Source organism: Ceratotherium simum, chromosome 12 (assembly GCF_057802395.1).
Source record: "Ceratotherium simum simum isolate JZ-2026a chromosome 12, ASM5780239v1, whole genome shotgun sequence".
Taxonomy (NCBI): domain Eukaryota; kingdom Metazoa; phylum Chordata; class Mammalia; order Perissodactyla; family Rhinocerotidae; genus Ceratotherium; species Ceratotherium simum.
In genome coordinates, this window is record NC_141911.1 from 2,733,290 (window position 1) to 2,757,774 (window position 24,485).

Consider the following 24,485-nt stretch of genomic DNA (forward strand, 5'->3'; position numbering starts at 1 on the left):
CTACCATCAACAAGTTCTCTGACCTTGGGCGAGTCACTTAACCTCTCTGTGCTTCTGTTTCCTCATCTGTAAAATGGGGAAAATAATAGGACCTACCTCATGATGATGTTGTGAGGGTTATATGAGTTAATATTTGTGAAATGTCTGGTGCCTAGGAAATGCTCTCTGTTGTGTGAAAAGATCTAGCGCAGTTAGATCACTTTATGGCTGTCAATTTGGGGCTTTTGGCACAAAAAACCCCACATCAACAATCCATAGGTCTAGATAAAAAGATCAGTTCTCCTCAGCAGGGCATTTGGGGCAGAGGTGTGACTGAATGAAACCTCTGGTTCCACACAGGTTGATGGCACCTTTGCCCCTTCGCGTAAGTGAATGAGAAAGTCCCCCACCTAAGAGGAGGGAGCATAGTCTTGGTAAAGGTCCGCAGGCGGCCTTGGAGGCGGCTCACCTGATTTGGTGTATTCCCTGCTGTAGACCCGCTCGTGACTAAGCACGGGGCGTTTCGTCGTAGGTGGTCTGACAGGCCTGGACAGAGCCAGAGTGGAAGCAGAAAGACATGCTGCTTCTAGCACTTTATGATTTCCAAGACGTGGTTTTATGTTTTCTTAGTTGATCCTTAGATCAACTCTGTGACATCGAGAGAGGAAGTGATGTTTTACCCATTTAACGGATACGGAATCTGACCTGCTCAAGAGCACGCATCCTGGAGGCCAGGCTTTATAATCCCTAAAGCCATGCTTTTGTGTTCTGCCACCCTTCGTGGAGAACTGTTAGTTGCCTATTTTCACTCTACTCTTCCCACAAATGATTTGACTCTCCTGGAAAGTTGACCTTAATGTGTCGTTTCTACCCCTGAACTTGACCTTTGTGTCTCTTAGCAAACTATACTGGGGGGTAGAGATTGCATTTTGTCCCTTTAAAACAGAAAGAAAAACTTACCTTTTAAGCAGCCCAGAGTTATGGTACTTGTGATCACTTTTATCTTTGAGCTGTGCACGAGAAGGCAGAAGTTTATTTGAGAGGCCTGTTTCCTGTCAGAAAACTGAGGAGCAGGTCCCCGGACACTTTCCCAAGGCCCCATCACAGTCAGGAGCGTCAGAATGGAATTCTCAGAATGGAATTCTGATTTCTACTCCTGTCTACTTCCCAATGGATTTTATTTTTTTTCCTCCATAATAGGTGAAGTTTCCAGAAAGAACTCAAAACAGAACCCCAGAAATTGACATGTGCAGGAACACAGACTGCTTTCTTGGCTTTGTGGTCACCGGGAGGTCTGCGGTCAGGAAGATGCCGCAATTCTTAGTACTTAAGTGGGGAATGGATTTCCCATTTTAGAAACTGTAATTACACCATCTCCCTTTGTGTTTATAGGCAAATCAGCTAGGGACACTAGATAACAATGAAAATAAACACAAGTGTCTTCCCCTTAGATACGGGATTTGCCGGCAGAGGCTGCCCTTGTAGCAGAGCACCAGGAGAAATGGAGACAGAGTCCTCGTTAAAAGTAGAAAACTATACCCAAGGCTATTCTCCCTAGAGTAACATTGTGAGGGTGATCCGTCTTTTGCATCAGAAAATAAGCTAGAGAGAACCTACCATGTCTGGTGATGAGACATTATGGAAACATCAAGGGTTAGATTTTACTGGAAAGGGAATGGGTAGATGGCACAGTTATCTCAGTGCATCTCTTTCCCAGAATCAAGGAAGTGGTTAAGAGAGGAGAGAGGACAGTGAAGATTTTTTATTTTCTTAAACTCATTTTGTTTTCCTGGGTCCACAGGCTTTTGGTTTCAACCCTCTGGAAGATGATTATGTCTCCAAGTCTGCAGTGGTGTTTGGGGGCTTTTATCTTTTCTTTTTCACAGAGAAGATCTTAAAGATGCTTCTTAAGCAGAAAAATGAGGTGAGGCCTAATTGTTGGTAAAGGAAGTGCTTCTAGGGAAAGCATCTGTCTCAGAAATGCTTCTGTCATTACCTCACCACCAGTACAGTGAGCTTACCTGGTGTCCTCCTGCCATGGAGTAAACCCCACAGATTTCATGAGTAGACATCCCATTGCACTTACGGAGGATGTTAGCAGAGGGCAAGGGCAGACCAGAAACCAGATCTGGCCTATGTGCCTTTTGCTAGGCGGTATTTTATCCCCTTTGTTTTATTCTGGATTATTTCTTTAATATACCTTTTATACCTTAGGAGATGAGGAAGGGGCTTGATACATACATTCATTGTGTATGAAATATGACTGCAAAGAAATGACTGCAAAGAAATGGGACCGATTATTGCAGTGTAGTTCCAAAAAGATATCTTTGGTGCCTGGGATGTGTTATCCCCTAAATGGTTGCTGAATTGAATAAAAGTAGCCCTCACAAAGGAGGAGCTCTGAACATTTTGAGCAGTGCTGTCTGGCGGGGAGGAGTGTTGGCCTGCAGCCACTGCTTTGACGCCAGCCACACTCTCACACTCCCCCTGGCCAGCATTCTGTGACAACTTTCCCTAGGCTTCTGTGCGTATCGCCTGCTTGTGTTTTCTAGTGATGGGAATGAGGTCTTCCCGATGCTTGGAGCACATGCTCAGAGTGGGTGCTCAGTGGGTGGTTTTGGTGAGTGTCATGCTGACCCCTGTCTAGTCCCTCCAGCATCATCACGGACATAGCCATTATGCCTCTGAGACGCTGCCTTCCAAGAAGGACCAGGAGGAGGGGCTGACAGAGAAGCTACAGAATGGGGATTTGGACCACATGATTCCTCAACACTGCAGCAGCGAGCTGGATGGGAAGGCCCCCATGATGGACGAGAAGGTCATCATGGGCTCACTCTCTGTCCAGGTGGGTGGGCCATCCAACGCTTGGTAGGGGCCTTTAAGCAGTAATGGCCTTGATCACTTAGGCCTACCTTGAAGGTCCATTGTCCACCCTTTGATCTGAGGGCTGTGGGGCTGGGCTTTCTTATAGGACCTGCAGGCTTCCCAAAGCGCCTGTTACTGGCTGAAAGGTGTCCGCTACTCAGATATTGGCACTCTGGCCTGGATGATCACCCTGAGCGATGGCCTCCACAATTTCATCGACGGCCTGGCTATCGGTGCCTCCTTCACTGTGTCTGTTTTCCAAGGCATCAGCACCTCAGTGGCCATCCTCTGTGAGGAGTTCCCACATGAGCTAGGTCAGTGTACATGCCTCTGCCCCTCCACTTGTGCTGCCTCAGTTACTGGCACAGGCACTCTTCCCTGCGGTTGACTCCTCCCACCACTTCAGAACACTGATTGTAGTTCATGAACACAGTCTCTGTGCTACTTGAAATCTAACCACTAATTTTTAACAGTTGAATTAATAATTGAAAATTGATCTTTGAAAATGATGAGAGTTGGTTTTTTTTTTTTTTTTTTGTGAGGAAGATCAGCCCTGAGCTAACATCCATGCTAATCCTCCTCATTTTGCTGAGGAAGACCGGCTCTAAGCTAACATCTATTGCCAATCCTCCTCCTTTTTTACCCCCAAAGCCCCAGCAGATAGTTGTATGTCATAGTTGCACATCCTTCTAGTTGCTGTATGTGGGACGTGGCCTCAGCATGGCCAGAGAAGCGGTGCATTGGTGTGTGCCCGGGATCTGAACCCAGGCCGCCAGTAGTGGAGCGCGTGCACTTAACCGCTAAGCCACGGGGCCGGCCCGAGAGTTTTTTTACAGGAATGTTTGTTTCCATTTAGCCCCATATCCTCTGGCTCAGTCTCCTCACCTATACAATGGGGGTAATAATAGTACCTGCATCAGAGATTTATCTTGAGGATTAAAGGGGAAAAAATAGTGGAAGGGACCTACAATGTGCCGTACAGTCTTCTAAGTGCTCGATATAGATGATTTCTTACAGCCTGTTGATCTTCCAAAGGTTGAGGTGTATGTTAGAAGTCTGGTGGTGGAGGGAGTAGATGAGCCGGAGGTTGAGTTTTATCAGAGGGAGATTGTGAAGAGCCTGGACTTTGGAGGCTCAGAGACTCGAGGTCAAGACCTGGCTTTGCCATTTATTGGCTTGTGACTTTGGGCAAATTACTTAACTTCTCTCAGTCTCAATTTTGTTTCCTAAAAATACTATTCATTGTAGTTGTGAGGAAGGAAGCTCCTTCTATTTCGCCATCAATCAAAAGAGAAATGAGGCCATTGCTAGTTGGTTATCTATTTTGAAAATCCTATGCACTATTTTCAGCCTCTGGGCTGGAAGTACATGGGCAGTCTTGCAGACGGAGACAACTCCTAGACACAAAGGTGAAGGGTGCCTTAGTTTTGTCACTGCCATCGCACATCTGGGGCTGTCTTGATTTTCCCCAGACTTTATCCGTAGTTTAAGCAGTCTGTCCACATCGTGTTCTCTGCCCACGACCTAGTGTGACTCTTGTCCGCACCCTCCCCTCTTGTTTCCCCATAGGAGACTTTGTCATCCTGCTCAATGCTGGGATGAGCATCCAACAGGCTCTCTTCTTCAACTTCCTTTCTGCCTGCTGCTGTTACGTGGGTCTGGCCTTTGGCATCCTGGCCGGCAGCCACTTCTCTGCCAACTGGATCTTTGCACTTGCTGGAGGAATGTTCTTGTATATTTCTCTGGCTGATATGGTAAGTCTTCCATAGTTTATGCCTTGTAGGCAAAACTGGACCGGGTTATTAAATTCATTGGATGGGAGGACAGCTAAGGGGACATTAGTTTGTTTTTCGTAACAGCTTTATCAAGGAATGATTCACATACACACAAGTAAGGTGTACAATTCAGTGCTTTTTAAGGAAACATTAGATTATAAAGAAGGAAACATTTATGTTCCTATGAGCATATGTCATTAAAGAAAATAATTAAACTCAACTCCAGGGTCCTTACTATGTTTATAGATAAATGAAAAGAAGAAGAGAGGGAGGGAAGGAAGGAAAGAAAATTAGCTGTAATCATTCTGCCCCCAGAACAATAATAACAACACTTGGGTTTGTTTCTTTTTTGTCTCAGTGCATTGTGTCTGTTTTTAAATAACTATGATCTTATTGAATATACCACTTTATGTCCTGATTTCTTTTTTTACTTAATATATCATAGACATTTTTCATGTTCCATACTCTTTAGAAGTATCCTTTTGAGTGGCGGTATTATTTGGTGAGAGGATGTATCTTACCCAGAAACTAAAATTGCTGGCTCAAAAGGGATACGTGATTTGAGGCTTTCAATATGTATTGCCACATTGCTTTCTAGAAGGGCTTACCTTTCTTACATTATCAGTGGTGTCTGAGAGTATATGTTGTACTGGACCCGCTAACATCTGGTGTAACCAGTTAGGTATTTTTGAGTTTGCTAGTGAAATACCTGATTTGTTGCATCTTTTGTATAACTAAGAGGGTTGATTTCTTTCCTGGTCTGTTGGCATGACGTGTGTTTGGCATGTCTGCATGAATTATTTTCCATATCCTTTGAAAAAGATATATATTTTTTTTTTTTCAGAGAAGTCTAACTTTTTTTTTTTAATTTTTTGTTTATTGCAGTAACATTGGTTTATGACATTGTAAAAATTTCAGGGTACATCATTGTACTTCTATTTCTGCATAGATTACATCACGTTCACCACCAAAATACTAATTACAACCCATCACCACACACATGTACCGAATTATCCCTTTCACCCTCCTCCCTCCCCCCTTCCCCTCTGGTAACCACCAATCCAATCTCTGTCCCTATGTGTTTGTTTATTGTTGTTATTGTCTACTACTTAATGAAGGAAATCATACGGTATTTGACCTTCTCCCTCTGACTTATTTCACTTTGCATTATACCCTCAGTGTCCATCCATGTTGTCACAAATGGCTGGATTTCATCATTTCTTATGGCTGAGTAGTATTCCATTTTTTGATGAAAATACTGACCACCGTGATCCAGCCTGCCTCCATGGAAACATCTTATACTCTCTGCTCTCCTATGGGGAGCCCTCCCCGCGGCTGGGATATTTTTGTGCATTACTTGAATTAGAAGGTCTCCTCATCGTCATCTGCCTCACTGGCCAGCAGGAGGAGGCCTTGGGTCATAGCAATGTTGTAGCTCTTTTCTCTGGCCCCTTACACAGCTGCTCAGTTTCCCAGAGAGATGACGTTTTGGGAGCAAAAAGATCTTCTCAAGTGTTTTTAAAGATCACAGTAAAAGGTTTATTTTTATCAAAGCAGTTATTTTTAGCCAGCATCTGAACACATCCAGGGCTTCATACACGTAATCTAATTTGTTCTACCTCAGTAGCTATAAAGTGGTGGTAATCACCTGGGAGAAAGACTAGCACATTCAAGTTCTAGAGGCTATTGCTGTGAATTTTCTTTGTAAACCAATTATATATTGTATATACTTATTATATATTAACATAATATTAACTATTATAATAATCTATATTATATACTAATTATCTTAATATTATGATATAAATATTAATAATAAATATTATGACAATTATTAGATATATCTCTCTCTCACTGAGTCGTCCTGGACTTAGGAAGTTAGGAAAGGAACTGCAGCACTCCTGTTTTTCTCTTCTTTCTCAGTTCCCTGAGATGAATGAAGTCTGCCAAGAGGATGAAAGGAAGGGCAGCACCTTACTCCCTTTTGTGATCCAGAACCTGGGCCTATTGACTGGTTTCACCATCATGCTGCTCCTCACTATGTATTCAGGACAGATCCAGATCGGGTAGCGGCCTTGGCTACCCCATCCCTGGCCCGAGGACTCGGCATCCGCAAAGCACCTCGGAAGAGGCAGTTCTGTTAAAAACTGTGACATGGACTGTATTCCTGCATTCAAATGTCAGCTGTTTGTAAAATGCTCTATCCTAGGAATAAGCTGCCTGGTAACCAGTCTCTAGGTAGTGCCTCTCTCCCTTTCCTCTCCCTTCTTTCTCAGAGTGACTCTGGAACCTGAATGTAGCTTTAGAAGACATGCCTAACTTTTTTCTCTGGTTACCCTGGCCTCTTTCTCTTCAAACCAGCTCTGGGAGATTTTGAATCCTTTGCCCTACAATGCAAAAATATAGCCAGCGGTCATGACTTGGTTAGAAATATCAGGAGGTGAATCTATAGTTTGGGGTCCATAAATTTAAATGTGTATCTTGAACCTCAAGATGACCCATTTTTAAATGGATTCACCTATTTTTACAGAAAAGGTACAAGAGACAGGAATCCTTCCTAATTTTTCCAAGTCTATTCAGCTGCTTTTTCTCTCAAAGAGAACTGAAAGTTGGAACAGATGAATAGGGCAAGAGAGGAGGCCAGGATCATCCTGAATGAGGGGGAAGTCACACCGGTGGTCTGTGTCCTGTCTTGATGGTTACTTGTTCCCACGGGGGTGCTGGGTGTTGATTTTGTGGCTGTACCTGGTGTTTCATGGCCATCCAGGTGAGCTGGCTTGTAGGATCAGGTCCCTGGACCTCCCCTTCTTCCAGGTTAACACTGACAGAGTGGAGGGCAGAGAATGAAGACCTGTGAGAAATCGATTGGTTTTGCTCTGATTTCCACCCCCCTTCCCTACTCCCATCTTCTGAGAGACTTTTTAGCTGCCTCCCTAGAAGCACATTCTGAGCACATTTACAATGCTTGTATTAGAGGGGAGACTGCACAAATTTACCTCCCCTGGTCAACACTTCTGCAAAGTGGCAAGTTGACTTGTAGAATTGGAATGCAGTTTATGCTCTTCTTAGACAAGGGTAATCAGAAATGCAATCAGTGCAGGCAAAGTGTAGGATGTATTAATTTCATAAGTAAAAGTACAAGTACTAGAACTCTGAGATGTAAGGTCCAAAACCTGATCGGGGCACCACAGATGTTTGCAGAGCAGAGGACCTACTGATTATGCTGCGTATGGGTTTTAAAGGGCACTCTCTAGGTTACCCCTTCCTCCCTCACCCTAAACAAGAAAGGGCGAATCATGTATTGAATTAAATATTAATTGCTCTAACTCTTCAGAAAATGGGTTGGTAGACTTGTCTGCGAGACTGTAGGCCAGCCTCAGGCACTGTGGAGCCCTCTCCTCAGAACTCGGGCTTCAAGGGGAGCTCATCTCCAGGTTCACTAGGTGAATTGATTTATTATTATCATATTGATAATATGAGATTCTTCAGCCACTTTGTGGAGCCAGTCTCTCCAGAAGCCTTTCTTAGTGGTGCCCACAGTTGCGGCCCAGGGACTATGTTCACAAACTGATGTGTGTGCGTGACTGACAAGTGCTGGTGCATTGCCAACACCTGTGAGTTTTTCTGTTCTTACATGGGAAAACTTTCCACTCTACAGTAATTAAAAGCAGCATCTGTTTTGTTTTTTTCTTCTTGGAAAATGTCTCTCAAACCAGAATATTCTTAAAAAGAACATGAGTGGGGAAATTGCTGGTGATGCTTGATACATTTTTCTCCTTATCTTCCCTGTTGACTTGGATACATTTGAGAATGGGCTGAAGAAGGAAAACTTGAGTTTTAAGGTTCTAGATTAAATATCAGGACTGACTCCTGATAGGATTATGGTCCAGTTTTACCAAAGAACCAATTCATGGAATGTTGGAATCTAACTTTTATATTATCATTATTATTTTTACTGTCTTAAAACAATTCTTTGTCTTTTCTGTTTTATTTTTCTCAAATTGCTTTCAGGAGCTAGCAGAAAATAACACTCAAACTTGAAGGCTTTAGAAGATTTTGCTTTCCTTAATTCACATTGACGTATTACATTTATAATTTTAGCATTCCCTGTAGAGCTGTCATTCCTTACACATACCATTATTCATGGAGTAGAATACTAACTTGGAGTTATGGGTTTCTGGTTTTAGGAGAAGAGCTCAAAAATGTAATCTTTAACAAATTAAAAAATAAAATATGAAGTAGTAGGGTGCTTTCCCTTTTCATGCATGTCTATGTTAACTTAAGAACTTTCCTTTCATAGACAGCTGCCTCAAGGGGAAATTCTCTAAGCTGTAATTGGTCCAGAGGCCTGAACTAGTTGGAGCTTAGGAGGGGTGGAGATGCTCAGATCATGCGAGTGATTGGATGTTGCCACTGGCAACAGATTTGCCTCGTGAGTTAAAAATGTGGCAGTTTCTTTTTGACTTTGAAGTGTCGAATTTGCCATTTTAAACATTTGTACATATTAGGAGTCTGAGGAGCAGCGAGTTCTGAAGACGTTTTCACCCCTGGCATTAGCATCTTCAACCTCTTTTTCCCTGAATGGACCCGCTCCTGTTAACTTTAGCAAGGAAAGTATATGTCACATGCAGAAGCAGTGACCCAGGAGCAGGGCTTCTGCTTCTCACCTTGCCCTGGCATGCAGGTTGCCTTCTGTCCTTGTCCCCAAAGGTTTTTTTGTGTCTAGTGTCAACTTGGGGCTTTCCCTCATTGGTCCTTCACCCTGGGTTTAAAAGAGAAGTCTTCTCTATTTGGGTATCGTAAGAGCTGTTTTTAGTAAGTCTTCTTCCAAAGAGATGATAGTATGCTGGAAATCTGCTTAAAAAAGAAAAAGTTGTCTGATTTTTGCAAGAGAGCAGTTAGGTTTTTATTGTTCATATTTCTTTTTACAGTTCTGCAATTCCATCACAGTATTTTTTTACATAACTCAGGTGTTATGAGAAAAATTAGAAAAGAATATAACTTATGTGGACTGTAAATGTTTATTTGTAAGATTCTATAAATAAAACTATATTCTGTAACTGGAATCCCAGGTGTGATCTTTTGCAATAATGTGGGTATAATGAAGACTGTTAGACACAAGGTGGCGATGATGTCTTGCTGACTTACAAACTGACTGAGTGTTTCACTGGTCCGGCTTATTTTGACAAGGGAATTTTCCAAGTAACCTGAGATACCAAAACATGCTCACTTTAAAATGATTAATTTATCTTTATTGAGCCTGTGACTTTGTGACATTGCATGATAGAAGAGCTGTGGTGTTTCCTAAGAAGAACTTTCTATCACACTGCTTTTCCTTGTGTAAATCCACGATTTACTTTAACTTTAAAACTTGTAGAGTACTGTGGTTCATTTAAACCACATCTCCTGTATGTCTTACGGGGAAAAGTCCTGTCATGAGACTTAAAATTATAAACCTGTTCCTATGCCAATTTAGTCATAGGCTGTTGTTTTTCTTTGACAATAAAAATGAGCAGTAAGGTAAAAATATTGATGCGATCTTATTACTATATACCTTAGAGACTCCTAAATGCCTATTGCTCAGCCCTCCCATTTTTTAAAACTCAAGAATAATATATAAAGTGGCTCATATTGGTCTTTTAAATTGCATTAACTAGCTACTATATTGGACTTCCATCTGCTGAAGTTGTTCAAAATAACTTTCACTCCATCCTTCGGCTTGTGCCACTTCTGGAGAGTCTTCCCAGGCTGCGGTTGGTGCCTCCCTGTACACACCTCATTTTCTGGACTTGTGTTGTAACTGCTGTTGTTCCTTATGCACCGACTTCCTTCTGAGTGGAGGTTGTATCTGGCTTCTTCCTGTGCTTTCAGTGCCTGCCACACACAATGAATGAAGAGACCAGATGAAAATGCCTATAAGTTCGGTGTTTGTGAACATGCTCCTTTTCCTCTGGCAGCCGGTCCTGTTGTGTTTTTCTGTCTCTGGTGTTGGTTTTGCTTATGCTGTGCTACCTGGTCCTCTATTTAGAAACAAGTTTGAGAGAGCTGAAGTGTGGCCCATATAGAACAGAGCTAAGCAAAGTAAACAGATCATTAAGATTAAAACTTTGATATTAGCCATCTCTTTGTAATACTCTAACCAGCTATGCGATTTAGGACATTTTTGGTGGAAGGTGAATGCCCTTCGCCTATCATGTTGCTTCTGCATGCTCTTCTTTCCCATTCAGTGATGCTGAGATCTGACTGGAGCAAAATCCATTTCAAGAAATAAAGACATCGAGCCAGCCCTGATGGCCTAGTGAGTGGTTAAAGTTCGACACTCTCCGCTTCATTGGCCCGGGTTTGGTTCCTGGGCACGGAACGACACCACTCGTCTGTCAGTAGCCATGCTGTGGTGGCGCACATACAAGAACTAGAAGGACTTAGAACTATGTACGGTGGCTTTGGGGACAAAAAAGAAACACATCAAATGTGGACATGGTTTTTTGATTTGTGGGAAAACAATGCTCATCTATTTTAAAGGTTTTTGTAGTCTTAATGATCTAGTGTGAAATACCTAGACTTTTGTGTGTGTGTGTGTGAGGAGATCAGCCCTGAGCTAACATCTGCCAATCCTCCTCTTTTTGCTGAGGAAGACTGGCCCTGGGCTAACCTTCGGGCCCATCTTCCTCCACTTTATATGGGACGCCGCCACAGCATGGCTTGCCAAGCAGTGCGTCAGTGCGCGCCCGGGATCCAAACCGGCGAACCCCGGGCTGCTGCAGCAGAGCACGCACACTTAAACTGCTTGCGCCACTGGGCCAGCCCCATGAAATACCTAGACTTTTGAAGACTGATAGGTGCAAATCCCAGCAGAAGTGAATCCCTTTCATGCTTCTGGAATAAGCTAAATTATATTCCATTTAAAGTAGAGAAAATTGGTGGTTGGAAAAGATCCATAGGTCCTTATCAGCCTTCAGCTAAGTATGTTTAGAGCTGCCAGCCAAAAAACATTTCTCTTGCCAATATCATAACCCCTTCTTGCCACATGTCTATTCAGGGTTTATTTTAAATGAAAGGAGCGAGTTAGGGAGAGTATATCCTTCCTGTGTAACAGCAATCTTTGACCCTGGCGGTGGATGGGATTCCGAGATGATCGCATCAACTATAGTTAAGGAATAACCTGAAAAGTGTTCTCATTCTGCAATCGTAAGCCAAGAAGTAGTTCTTCCACTAGGCTCTGGAGTTTATGCTCTCTTTTTTTGCTGAGAAAGTTTCGCCCTGAGCTAACATCTGTTGCCAATCTTCCTCTATTTTGTATGTGGGTTGCCACCATTAGCATGGCTGCCAACGAGTGGTGTAGGTATGTGCCCAGGAACTGAACCCAGGCTGCTGAAGCGGAGCACACCAAAAGTAACCACTAGGCCACAGGGCCAGCCCCTGGATTTTTTTTCTCTATCTGTGGTTTGCTTATAGATCTTTGGAACATTGAGATTGCTAAGAATAAACTTAGGCAATAATCCACATAGGTTTTTATAAATAGACACATGTAACAAAGCCATCATGAAATTCCTAGTGGAGACCCCTGACAAGAAATCTTTTGATAAAGTAATTTTAAATGTGAAATGCCCTCTTAGAATATATATTGGCCTGTGTTTGGCTTTTTTTTTTTTTTTTGGTGAGCACATTCATTTAATATGGGAGGTGGAGTATTGCTGTCTCTGTCAGTGTGTATGGGGTGGTAGGGAGACAACTGGAGGAACTTATGTCCTGGAGTAAGGGGCTGTTCTGGCCCCAGGCTTGGGGATCGGGAGCAGACTGAGGGGTCATGGGAGGTGTGTAACGTGAGGGCAGGGTGAGCTCTGCACACATCCTTGGGACCACAGTCCAGACCCACCCAGTCACCAAAGCAAGAATCGAATAAATAAAGTGCAACCCTGGGGTTGGGAGATGGGGATAGAGAGGGCACCAGGCACCCCCATGCCCACAGCCTGTGCAGTGCTGCCAAGTCTGGCCCACCTCCCAGCCAGACCCTCTTGTCCAATCACCCCTATGTCTGTCCGTCTGTGAGCCAGACTTTGCAGCTACTGGAGATACCATAAGCCTTAAAGCAGTGGTTACCAGCACAGGCTACCATCACATGGCCATCTGAGGTCAGTGCCAGACCTCTTGGACACTACAGCAGCTCTGCAGATGTGTTGATATAGGACAGGAAGAAGCCAGAGCTGTCGAATACCTGGATGCAGCCGTTGCCCCAGTCAGCAACAATGATGTTCCCATCAGAGTCCACAGCTACTCCTGTGGGGGCATTGAACTGCCCACTGCCCTCGCCATGGGAGCCAAACTTGAAGAGGAACTCTGTTGGCACTGTATACCTTCACTGAATGGTTATGGAAATCTGTCACTACAGTCCCATTCTTGTTCATGGCCCCATTTTGTGGCCATGCAAAGTGGCAGTCAGTGGCCCCAAGGCCCACAAAAGGCCAACCAAGGGGCCGGCCCCGTGGCCTAGTGTTTTTAAGTTCGGCACACTCTGCTTCGGCAGCCTGGGTTCGGTTCCTGGGGATGCAGACCTACACCACTCGTTGGTGGCCATGCTGTGGCAGCAACCCACATACAAAATAGAAGAAGATTGGCACAGATGTTAGCTCAGGGCAAATCTTTCTCAGCAAAGAAAAAAAAAAAAGGCCAACCAGCTTGCCATTGGGCTGGAAGGTGAAGATGCAGCAACTTGCTGTCAACCACAGTGATAAGTCCATTCAGATCTACAGTCACTCCATTGGGGCCCATGAGGCGGCCAGCTCCAGTCTTGGTCTTGAATGTGGCCTCAGGGGAGAAGATGCTGACCCAACAGTTGCCATAGTCTGCCACAATAATGTCTCCATTGGCGTCCACTGCCACACCTGTGGGGTGCTGCAGCTGCCCAGGAGAGTGCCCTTGGACCCCAGCGCAGAGCTTGAACTGGCTCTCACTGGAGAAAACTGCATACATTGGTTTTGCTGTCTGCTACCGCGGGGCAGCTGCTGCTAGCCGCCACACACTCTAAACTGGTAAATTTGTCCTCGCTTCCACAACTGCCAATGTGAAAGACAAGTTCTACTTCAAGAAGGTTGTTCTTCTGTTTGCCACCCTGCTGTACGTGGACCTGGGCCTGCGCTCGCCTTCTGGAGCACATGGCCAAGGGACAGGATGTGGAACTTGACGTGGTCGGGAGAGGGTGGCGGGTCCAAGGACACAGGGCACTCACTCGCTGCTTGGCTAACATTTGTAAATGCATCAAAATCTACAAATGACACCCAAGCCAGTTGTATGAAAATTCCTTTGAAAACATGTTAACCTTGTGGGTTTTAAGGGGAAGGAAAACAACTAATTCAATAAACAAGACTTTTTTTTTTTGGCTTAAAATAAAGGATTAGGTCTTAATTATAGATGCTAGTAAGGAAGGAAAAAAGTCTCTTTGATCTACTGTATCTTCCCAGAATAGGAGATTCTTTCAAGTGGCATGTTCCTTACAACTTCTTGAGGTTAATAAAACAAATTCTCTTGACGCCAGTGTCTGGTTGTATCCTGTAGACACGGCCCTTGAGAAGAAATATCTTATGCCGCCAAATTCACATGGTTTAAACATTCAGTAGTAATTCTCCAAACAATGTAGTTTTTTCCCCTCTTCTCTTGAAAATTGTGTGAGCAGGGGAGAGAGAAATTAACTTTAGATTTTTCTTTTCTGTAAAAACTGATTTTTATAAAAATTAGATTAAATTGATTTTTCAGTATAGATGGTTCAATTATGTATCCTAACAGGGTAGATAAAATCTAAACTTTAGAGATCTCAACACTGTTTTCATTTGGTTTTAAGCTGTGTTAGATTTATTCCTGCAAATCTGTTTTCCTAATTATGCTCTACTTAGCCTAATGGAAAACTATTTTGTATTCCTTGATTCATACATTAAAATTTTGCTTGAAAACTGCCTTGATCTAGCTGATGGTAATATTTTTTCATTGAAAATTTTAATGCAGACTGATAAGCTAGTTTAAATAAGAAAGTCCTTAGAAAAGCTTTTAAGTTTGGTGTTTTTTGAAACAAATAAAGATAAGCAAGAACAAATGCAAAACTACTGGCCCAGGATTCTGGATTCTATCTTTGTCTTCAGCCAAAAGAGCACAGAATCTTGAGTCCAAAAGAATGGATTTGTGTCAATTCCACCATCGACTGGCTGTGTGCGCTCTGATAATATGTTTAACCTCTCTACACCTCAATGTGTTTATGAGTAGAAATGATCATTTCTATACTATCTAGCTCCATAAACATAATGAGAACTAAATGTATGAGAAAGTGCTTTATAAATTAAAACTCGATACCAGTGGTAATTAACATTTTGTTGGGATTCCTTAGAGAATCTGGAAAGTATATGCTTTCCTACACATTTCTCTCACACACCCCAAAGCACTTATAAATATACTCAAAATCTTAATTTCCCTTACAGTTGGGAGCAGGATGGGGAGGGAATGATTTGAAACCCTTGCTACAAGTTAAGAACTTCTGTTTCTGGCCACTAGTAGGATGATAGTCATTCAACAAATTATTGAGCTCTAGTTTTGTGCCAGATACAGCATGACATGGCAGTGAACGAAACAGACAAAGGTACTCCCCTTAAAGAGTGAGGGTAGACAAAGGAATGTGTTACAGATAAATTAGCTCAGGGTAGTGAGGTAGAGAGTGGTGGGGGTGTGTAGCTTTAGCTACTCTGGCAGTCAGGGGAGGCCTCTCCCAGGAGATGCATTTGAGCCTAGCCCTAAGTAATGAAGAGGCAGCTCTGTGAAGATCTCGGAGAAGAAGGTTCTAAGCTAGCGGCACAGCAAATGCAAGAGCTCTGGAAGAGAAGTGAGCTTGGTCTGTTTGAGCTCAGTTTCTATAAACTGTAGTATATACAGTATAAACAAGGCCACTATGTCTGAACTGTAGCAGTTCTAGGGGGAAGAGGTTTGAGCTGAGTTCAAAGAAGTAGACAGGAATCAGACCACTTTGGGGAAAGGAGGGGACATCTGAGGGTTTCAAGCAGAGGCATGACATACATATATATATATATATATATATATATATATATATATCAGATTTATGTTTTAAGTTAGAAAGATCTGTTGTGTGGAAAAACAGACTGTAGGGGGAGTAAGTTGACAGGATATGATGTGTGAGGGAAAGAGCCTCCCCCCAACGCACCCCCCTACAAACCTCCCCCCCCCAAATTTTTAGCCCAAGCAACATGATGAAAGCCAGTGCCATCTACCCGTGGCATCTTACCTGTGGAATGCTGGAGCCCAGGTGTGGGAGAGCTATTAAATTCTATTCTTCTAGACTGTACTGTATTAGGTAGCCAGTAATGACTGCTACCGTTTTCTCCTGCTTTGTAATGATGCAAACAAAAGTAATAGGGAGTGATGGCAGCTTTGGGGCTCCCCAGTCCTTGTCATGGTTCTCAAAGTATTGGGTTCTCCCAGGAAGACCAAGGGATAACACACCGTTAAGAGGTTTGCACACTGCCCCAAAAATGGCCTGAAGATCAATCTGTAAATATATATTTACCAGTCAGCAGAACTTCATTAGCATTTTTTACTTACAAGTTCCAAAGAGATTATTAATTTGATATCAGGCTATTATTGGTAGGATGTTGCTTTGGGCTGTTTTTCCAATTACAAAAAATACATTTTTATATCTGAATTCACTAACTTTTTTAGACCTCAAGACTGGGGGGGAGGCCGGATCCACACCAAGGTAATTTAATCAAAATTAAATGCACTTATAGGAAGATATGAAAAAATACAGTATAGCATATGATGTCCATACAATATGTATTACTAATAAACACATTTATGTAGTGCTTTTCATATAAAATGAGAGATTATACACTGTAAATTACCTTTTGTTCTGTGTAGCTATTTTAGGAATGCTCATTTTACCCTAGTTTTAAAATATTCTACAGTTCTCTTGTCTGCATTTAACACAGAAATTTAATATTTAATGGCTTCATACAAATAGAAACTGAAGCCAGGTTACTTTCCACAACAATGGAAACTAGGATTCCCTTTGCTTCTGTTAAATTAAGAGCATTCATAATTATTTCTCAGAGGAGCTGGTCATTAATTAAGGTTTATGAAGTGCTTAGGGAGTTTCATAAGGAAATATACCAAGTCTCACAAGCCCTGCGAGATGGAAACCTAGATTTGAAGAAATCAGTACAAATGCCAATTAAACGTGAATCTTGGTAATTTCAAATATTTACTCAATTCTGACATGCAGAAACTAAAAGGAAAGAGAATCAAATTCACCAATTAAATAAAAATACTGACCCTGGCCAGGTGGAAAGGTATACAAGCTGAATGAAACAGAATTCTCCAACAGTCACTGGGAACTGTTGATGTGATGACTGAAAATACCACCACCACCAATAAAGCTAAGTGTTACTCATTAAAGAAAAAATTGTTTGGGAAGGGAGCTTAATTAGAGTTTTCTTATTTTATATTTTCATGAGTGGTTCTAAATGTTTTCTTTGGATCAGAGAAATCAGTCAGAAAGTTCCCTAAATGAATATTTAATACTACTGGAATTAGGCTTGGACAATAAGCTTTTGCAAGAAAAGAGCACTTTTCTTTATTTTCAACTAGTTATAAAATAATAATTTCTTACCACAGAAAATTGGAAAAATATAGAAAATTGTTTGTTGTTTATAAGTCACTCTTAATCACACCACCAAGAGATGGCTATTGTTAACATTGTTTTCCTCATCAGATAATGCTCTGTGAGGGTATGAACTGTGTGGATTTTAGCTCACCACCGCACCCCTATCAACTAGCAGAGTGCCTGGCACAGTTGGCACCTAATTAACATTTATTGAACGAATGAATATGTTAATATTTCCTTCTAGTCTTTTATGCATACATTTGCTTGATTGTTAACAAAACAGGATCCATACTGCATGTGGTTATATTCTAGCTTTTTCACTTTTCGCTATCTCCTGAGGCTTTTCTCATATTAAATATCGTTCTATTCTAAAATATCATGATTTTTCATAATGCATAATGTTTCATCCAGTATCATACTTCATTTACCCGTTTTCCTATGCAAATGAAATCATATAGTATATACTATTTTGTGTCTTGCTTCTCTTGCTCAACATGTTTTTGAGATCCATCCACATTGTTGCATGTATCAATAATTACTTCTTTTATTAGGTGAGTAATATTCCATTTTTTGGATAATTATTGCTGTTGGGTAAAATACCTAAGAGTAGAATTACTGGGTCATAGAGTAGGTGCATATTTAACTTTATAAGAAACTTCAAAACTGTTTTCCAAAGTAGTTGTAGCATTTTACTCTCCCACCAGCAGTTCAGGAGAGTTCCATTTGCTCCCATCCTTGTCAACACTTGGTATTGAGAGTCTTTAATTTTAGCTATTCAGTAGGCTAGCGAAGTGGCATCTTGATATGGTTTATTTTGCATTTCCCTGATGACTAAAGGTGTTGAGAATCTTTTCACTGGCCATACATATATCTTCTTTGATTGATACTTCCAAATCTCTTTCCAAAGAAGTTGCACTAATTTATAATTCTACCAACAGTGTCACTTTTTAAAAATGTTTTCCAATTTGCTATGTGAAAAATGGCATCTTATTTTAATTTGCATTTTTTATTACAAATAAAGTTGAACATTTTTTAGTGTTTAGTGCCTTACATTTTATTTTCATGAATTCTTTGTTCATGGTGTTTGTCCATACTTGGATTGTAGAGCTCTTCTATTAAATAGTGAAAGTTCTTTACCCTGATAATATGAGATGCAAATATTTCCCCAGTTTTGTGCCTTTTTAATTGTTCATCTTTTTCAAATAGTCAAACATAGCAAAATTTTGTGATTCATTACTTTTGTGGTTAGAAAGTCCTTACCTGGGGCTGGCCCCGTGGCTTAGCGGTTAAGTGCTCCCGCTCTGCTGCTGGCGGCCCGGGGTTCGGATCCCGGGCGCGCACCGTCGCACCGCTTGTCCGGCCATGCTGAGGCCGCGTCCCACATACAGCAACTAGAGGGCTGTGCAACTATGACATGCAACTATCTGCTGGGGCTTTGGGGGCAAAAATAAATAAATAAATAATTAAAAAAAGAAGAAAGTCCTTACCTGAATTCATTGAGTTGGTTTTGATCTGATAAATGCACACATGAAGGGAAGGGCTGTCAGCATCTATTAGCTCTAAAATTAGCACAATTACGGCCGCCCCGTGGCTTAGCGGTTAAGTGCGCGCGCTCTGCTACTGGTGGCCTGGGTTTGGATCCCGGGCACGCACCGACGCACCGCTTCTCCGGCCATGCTGAGGCCACGTCCCACATACAGCAACTAGAAGGATGGGCAGCTATGACATACAACTATCTACTGGGGCTTTGGGAAAGAAAAAAAAAAAGAGGAGGATTGGCAATAGATGTTAGCTCAGAGCCGGCCTTCCTCAGGAAAAAGCGAAGGATTAGCACAGACGTTAGCTCAGGGCTGATCTCCCTCACCAAAAAAAAAAATAATAATAATAATAATAAAATAAAATTACCACAATTATCCAAGAAGGATAACTTCTTCATTTTCTTCTAGATTGTTTTCCCTTTTATTTTTTACACACAACTCTTTAAACCAGGTTTACTTTATATTAATGTTATGGAGTGGCTCCCACTTGAGATCCAAATAGTTGGCTAATTTTTCCACTACTATTATTGAGTAATCCATCTCTTCACATTGGTTTACAGTATTTTCTTAAACTTTTTTTTTTCAGCTATCCTGTTTATGTTCTTCCAGATGAATTTTAGCATCTACTGTGACGCAAGGACCCATTTATTTCTGACCTTTAGAGATCTGCTCTGTTTGATAGAAGTGTGGAGCTCTTAATACTTTTTAAATAAAAAAACTTCCTCAGGATATCTGAACTCTTGGGTGGAAGGCTGAAATCAAGGCCTAAGAAAACAGAACCAAATTCTATTCAGCTCCTAAAGTGCTCCTGCCTGCAGGGGTTGCTATGAATGGCCTCTGGTCAAAACTCCAAGGCATAATTCAAGGCCCGACTTCAGTGTATATCTCCAGACCTCCTCCCAATACATAAATCTATGTTAATGAAGATTTAGGCTTAATCTCTATAATCTTGTAGGTATGAGCTGTCCCATAGAACTTTCTGCTATGATAGAAATGTCCTATTCTACCCTGTCCAGTAAGGTAGCCACTAGCCACAGGTAGTCATTGAGCACTTGAAATGTGGCTAGTGCACTTGAGGAAATGAATATTTAAATTTTTAATTTAATTTAACTTAAATGTACATAGCCACATATGAATTCTTATTGGCCACGGCAGTAACTGTTAAGACTGGTTTGCCTATAATTTCCCTATACTTCCTTGGATCTCAGTTTCAATATTCCATTATCATTGCCAAAATACTTTTGACTGCCAGGCACAAGACTCGGTGAGGGAAGACAGTCGTAGTAAGATAGCTTGTATTCTAGGCTTCCAATTTAAGGAGAGAAACAAGTCAGTTTTTAACGTACAGATGAGCCAGATTAAGACTCCAGACTCGCCCGACGTGCTCCACAGTAAGCAGGCACCGTGTCACTGCATCAGAGGGGAAGAGGCTGCTTCTAGCCGGGCAGATGACAGGCGGGGCCTAGGAGGTCAGTTCCTTTCTGAGCAGGTCTGGCCCAGGGGCTCCCCAGAGCGGCTGCCCTCCCCTTTCCTGTGGACGAGAGGAGGCGGCGGGGCCCAGCCGAGGGTCTTGTCCACCCCACTCGGGAACTGGTGCCCCCCAACTCTAGGACTGGAACGAGGATGGGGGCGATCATCCTTCTTACTGTCCTATGTGCCCTCGACAAACGTGAAAACTTGACTCGGGCTTGGATGGTGTGGTGAATGGGGCGCGCGGTTAAACTGATGACTCCGAGAGGCCGTGGGTGGCAGGCCCGGAGGAAAGGGAAGGCGGCCTCCGCGGGCAAGGTCTGGAAGGCAAGGGCTCTCTGCACGGTGGCCCCAGGGTGACCGCGGGTCATGCCTCCACAAAGCAGCCGCTGGGTCGCTCTGGCCGGGTCACAAGATGGCCGCTGCTTCGCTGGGACTTTCCGTGCCGGACCTCGGGGCTGGCGTTAGGTGCGACCGGCCCGAGCAGCGGCAAGAGAAGGAAGCAGCCGCAGGGAGGGCAGCCTGAGGAGAAGGGAAAACCGACTGTCCGAGCCGAAGGAGGGGAAGGAAGCGCGCATGCGCGGAGGGTGGCCGCGCGGGCCGACGGCCTCCGGGGCAAGGGTGAGGCCGGGGTCGCCGGCTGCCTGGGGCGAGAGTTCAGGCGGCCGCGCTGGCCGGGCAGCGGGGCCGCGCATTGGGCCTCGGCGCGGCGGCGGCGGCGGCGGCGCGCGGGCCGCCGGGAAGTTGGGGGAGCGCCGGCGGGAGCGCGCGCACGGGGCCGGGCCGCGAGCAGCCGGGTCGTCTTCCTGAGCCGCGGGCGCGGGCGGTCCCGACTCCGCGCCTCCGGGGAGAGAGGCCAGCGGGCCCGCATCCTGTCAGTGAGGCTTGAGTCCGGGCTGCCGCAGCCGCCTCCCTCTGGTGCCTGCGCCGCCCTGACGATCCGCGGCCGGGGCACGGCGGACTGAGCGGCCCGGGGAGCCGAGGCCGCTGGAGACGGGGGCGGCGGCGCGCGTTTGGGGTCTGCTGGAGCCGGAGGAGTCTGAGGGACCATGTCCGGGAGGAACCTCCACCTCTCCACCACCGAACGCGTCATTAAAGGTGCCAAGCGGGCCGGGCCTTCCTCGTCTACCGGAGAGCGTGTCGGGGCCGGAGGGAGGGAGCCGAGGCGGGGAGGCAGGAGGGCGGCAGGGGACCCAGGCTGCGCCCATCCCGGAGGAGGACCTGGTGGGGATGTGGGAGAGGCGGGTGTGGGAGAAGGAGCGCGGGGATCCCACGAGGGCTGCCCGCGGGGGCCCCGGGCGTCTTCTGTTGCGCCTAGACCCATAGCTAGCTGGAGATGGCTAATGTACCTCCCACCGTGGCGGACTTGAAGGTGAGGTGGGGGTTTCTTTATCCCCCATCCCAAAAAGGCCTGGATCCTTATCTTTTTAAAAGAAATGATTCCTCCTTTGAAGTCTGTTATCTGGGGAAGCCATCTAGGATGATGTGGGCAGGGAGTTGAGTAGACTCTGAAGTCAGATCTTTCTGCCGCTCCCCTTCTTTAGGATCAGATCTTTCTCGCCCCTCCCCCACTGTTTTCTAGGACATATACCATGTACCTTTGGCCCACTTTCTCCAGATCATCACAAGCCACTGCTATTATTAAAAGAAACGATATGGTGAAACAGATACAAATAAATCCATTTTATGATGGGATTTACAGATCTCTTGACATGATGCTGGTGTTTTATTTTCCTTTCGGCCATAGAGCCTTGGAGAATGATGTTCTCTGATTCAGATGTCCAACGTAAACTAAAGTGTTCCTTACTAATACCTATAGGGTTTTACATTGTAGTTGTTTCTGCCCTTAGACTAGGAATACCGGTTTAAACATAACCACTAATTTATGTGCTTCTTTTGTTCAGCCATAAGACTTAAGTACAACTCTTGTGTCTGAGTGTTAACAATTGGTTTGAAAGCAGTATTTTATAAGAAGGGAATATACCTAGACCAGCTGTGTTAGTGGCCTCTGAATAAAGGGATTACCTGTAAGTGGGGAAAACCATTAAAATACTTTTATTTTTTCATTTTGGTAATTAGAACGAGAAAGGAAACTAAGATTGGTGACAAGAATACATTGTTTTTAAGTGGAAATCCTATTGAGTGGTCAATGAAGGGGGGGAATTTTAGAGTTTAACTTAGATATTTTCCCCCTAAAAATATCAAGCATCATAAATGTTGATTGCACTATGTAATTTTAGTGTGTAACTTAGTTTTTCCCCTTTAAAAAGTCAGCATCATAATTGTTGATTGTAAATGTTGATTATCTACACCATATAATATTTAGTAAATATACATAATGGGCTTTTTGAGCTTTTTGTCTGATATCATTAGAGATTTAAGTGAATTGCTTGTATAACTGACTTAGCCCTTTAACTGATAAATTATTTGGACAATTTTAATGTTAGTCTTTATGTACATAACACATAAAAGTACATAACCCTCTCAAGATTCAGAATACGCTAAACATAACCTTTTTTAATAAATCAAGGTCATCATTATGTACATTAATTTCTGTCCTGTGCTGTTAATATGGCCGGTGCATTCTGCTGTATGAGGGTGTTGGCAGTTTCCTCCTGTACTAAAATGACTCCTCATTGCTATACCAGTTTAGTGCTTTTGTCTGTTTTTAGTTTATCTCCTCCAGTACTGTTCTCTATCTGTCAAAATATGTCCTTCTAATCTGCCACTTCTAACTGAAATAGGCAGGGAAACCAGATAAACCAGAACTGTGTGTCAAGTCAGAATAAATAGGATCTGAGTGAGGCTTAGTGGCAGTCCTCAGACCTTCACGAATCTCAAATTCTGATCGCCATTGTAGCATGTAATTTCCACTGTAACATGCCATAAGATATAAAGGAAATTTTAAAATGACCCTTTCAGACCCTTAAATATAGAAGTAAAGTAAAATAAAACGTGGTTAAAATACAGGTGCTAGCTTATTGCTAAGCATGCCCACAGTTAAGTGAATACCTTCATAGTCTGTATGACTGAAATTTTTTTTTGGACGAAATTATAAATTACTGCATGTTTTTTACTTAAAAGATTACACTTAAATAAATGAAACTTAAATGATTTCAGGCCCTTAGAATGTGTGGATTTATCTCGTATATAAAAACTTGAGCATAAGAAAGAACTTTACCATAGCAATTTGGCTTCTTGGTGGCTTACGTTGCTTTTTCTCCAAGATTTCCAGAGTTAGAAATAGTTGACGTTTATTCTAAGAAAGTAAGGTGTCACTATACATATAGCTAAGGTCCATTTAGTATTGAATACTAAATCCTGATCTGATGTTATCTTGTCTGGCCAGAGTTGTCTGCATTTATTCACCAGCTGAAAATCTTTTTCAGAGGTGAGACCACACCCCAGTTATTTTTGGTTCTGTCATTTCCTTTTAACTTTAAAGTCTACTTAATTGTTTTGTTTGAGCAAATCTTGGAGAAGAGTGGGTGGGTGGAGAGAGTGATTTGTATTATAAGTGTCCTTTAGATAGCAACTTTCCTAAAAGGAAGAAGGACTAGACTGGTGGTCAGGAAACCTAGATTTTACTCCTGCTTCTGTAGCTTACTTGTGACCTTGCCTGTTTTTTCCTTAACCTTGCCTTTTTACTTAAACTCTCTCATTTTTTTTTTTGCTTCAATAGTCTCATCTACAAAATAGGTTTAATAATACCTTCTATGTCAAGCATCCAAGCCATGCAAATAACATAAGGGATGTGAAAAGCTTAAGACGGTAGTGTTATGAAACATGATCGTAGTTTGATAATAGATCACTTACTACAAAGTGATTAGTAGAGAAATCATTGACATTTGAAAAATAGCAGAATTGGTAAGTATATGAAATTATAACATAAGTTAGGAAACTGTTCCCAGTCAGGAAAATAAATACCTTTTCTACAGTATAAAGGATGTCTGGGTGGAATCCCATGGATAACAACGTGAAGAGACCGACACAGTCTGTCTAGTACTTTGCTGGCAGCTGGTTTCTTCTCTAGCAGTTGAGGGTGTTTATTTTATGTTTAAAAATATAAAAATTCTTATGATTTCCCTCATTCATTAAATGTTTATGGAGAGCCATCTGCAATGTAGCCAATAGGTGCTCATCTGTTTCTTTGTTTTAAGAGTAACATTTCTGTGAGCCTCTAGAACAGTCCGTATGCGCTGG

The 24,485-nt window shown here is 42.9% G+C and overlaps 2 protein-coding genes and 1 pseudogene across 9 annotated transcripts in view; 2 read left to right on the forward strand and 1 right to left on the reverse strand.

Moving 5' to 3' along the window:
• The window catches only part of SLC39A14 (solute carrier family 39 member 14), a 42,164-nt gene extending 32,479 nt beyond the window's left edge, over positions 1–9,685 (forward strand). For 5 of the 7 annotated variants that reach the window (XM_087437288.1, XM_087437287.1, XM_087437286.1 and 2 more), the window contains 5 exons: positions 1,781–1,903; positions 2,627–2,824; positions 2,951–3,158; positions 4,414–4,598; positions 6,543–9,685. In XM_087437288.1, the coding sequence (XP_087293414.1) occupies positions 1,781–1,903; positions 2,627–2,824; positions 2,951–3,158; positions 4,414–4,598; positions 6,543–6,689 (861 nt within the window). In that variant the 3' untranslated portion in view covers positions 6,690–9,685. The remainder of the gene's footprint in view (positions 1–1,780; positions 1,904–2,626; positions 2,825–2,950; positions 3,159–4,413; positions 4,599–6,542) is intronic. The other 2 variants (XM_014796677.2, XM_004442297.3) reach the window with 1 other exon arrangement.
• A 3,089-nt stretch (positions 9,686–12,774) lies between these two features.
• LOC147915763 (uncharacterized) lies at positions 12,775–20,653 on the reverse strand (annotated as a pseudogene).
• Positions 20,654–21,046: 393 nt separating this feature from the next.
• PPP3CC (protein phosphatase 3 catalytic subunit gamma) overlaps positions 21,047–24,485 on the forward strand; it is a 100,327-nt gene continuing 96,888 nt past the window's right edge. The window contains exon 1 of one of the 2 annotated variants that reach the window (XM_004442296.3): positions 21,047–21,380. In XM_004442296.3, the coding sequence (XP_004442353.1) occupies positions 21,332–21,380 (49 nt within the window). In that variant the 5' untranslated portion in view covers positions 21,047–21,331. The remainder of the gene's footprint in view (positions 21,381–24,485) is intronic. The other variant, XM_014796675.2, reaches the window with a different exon arrangement.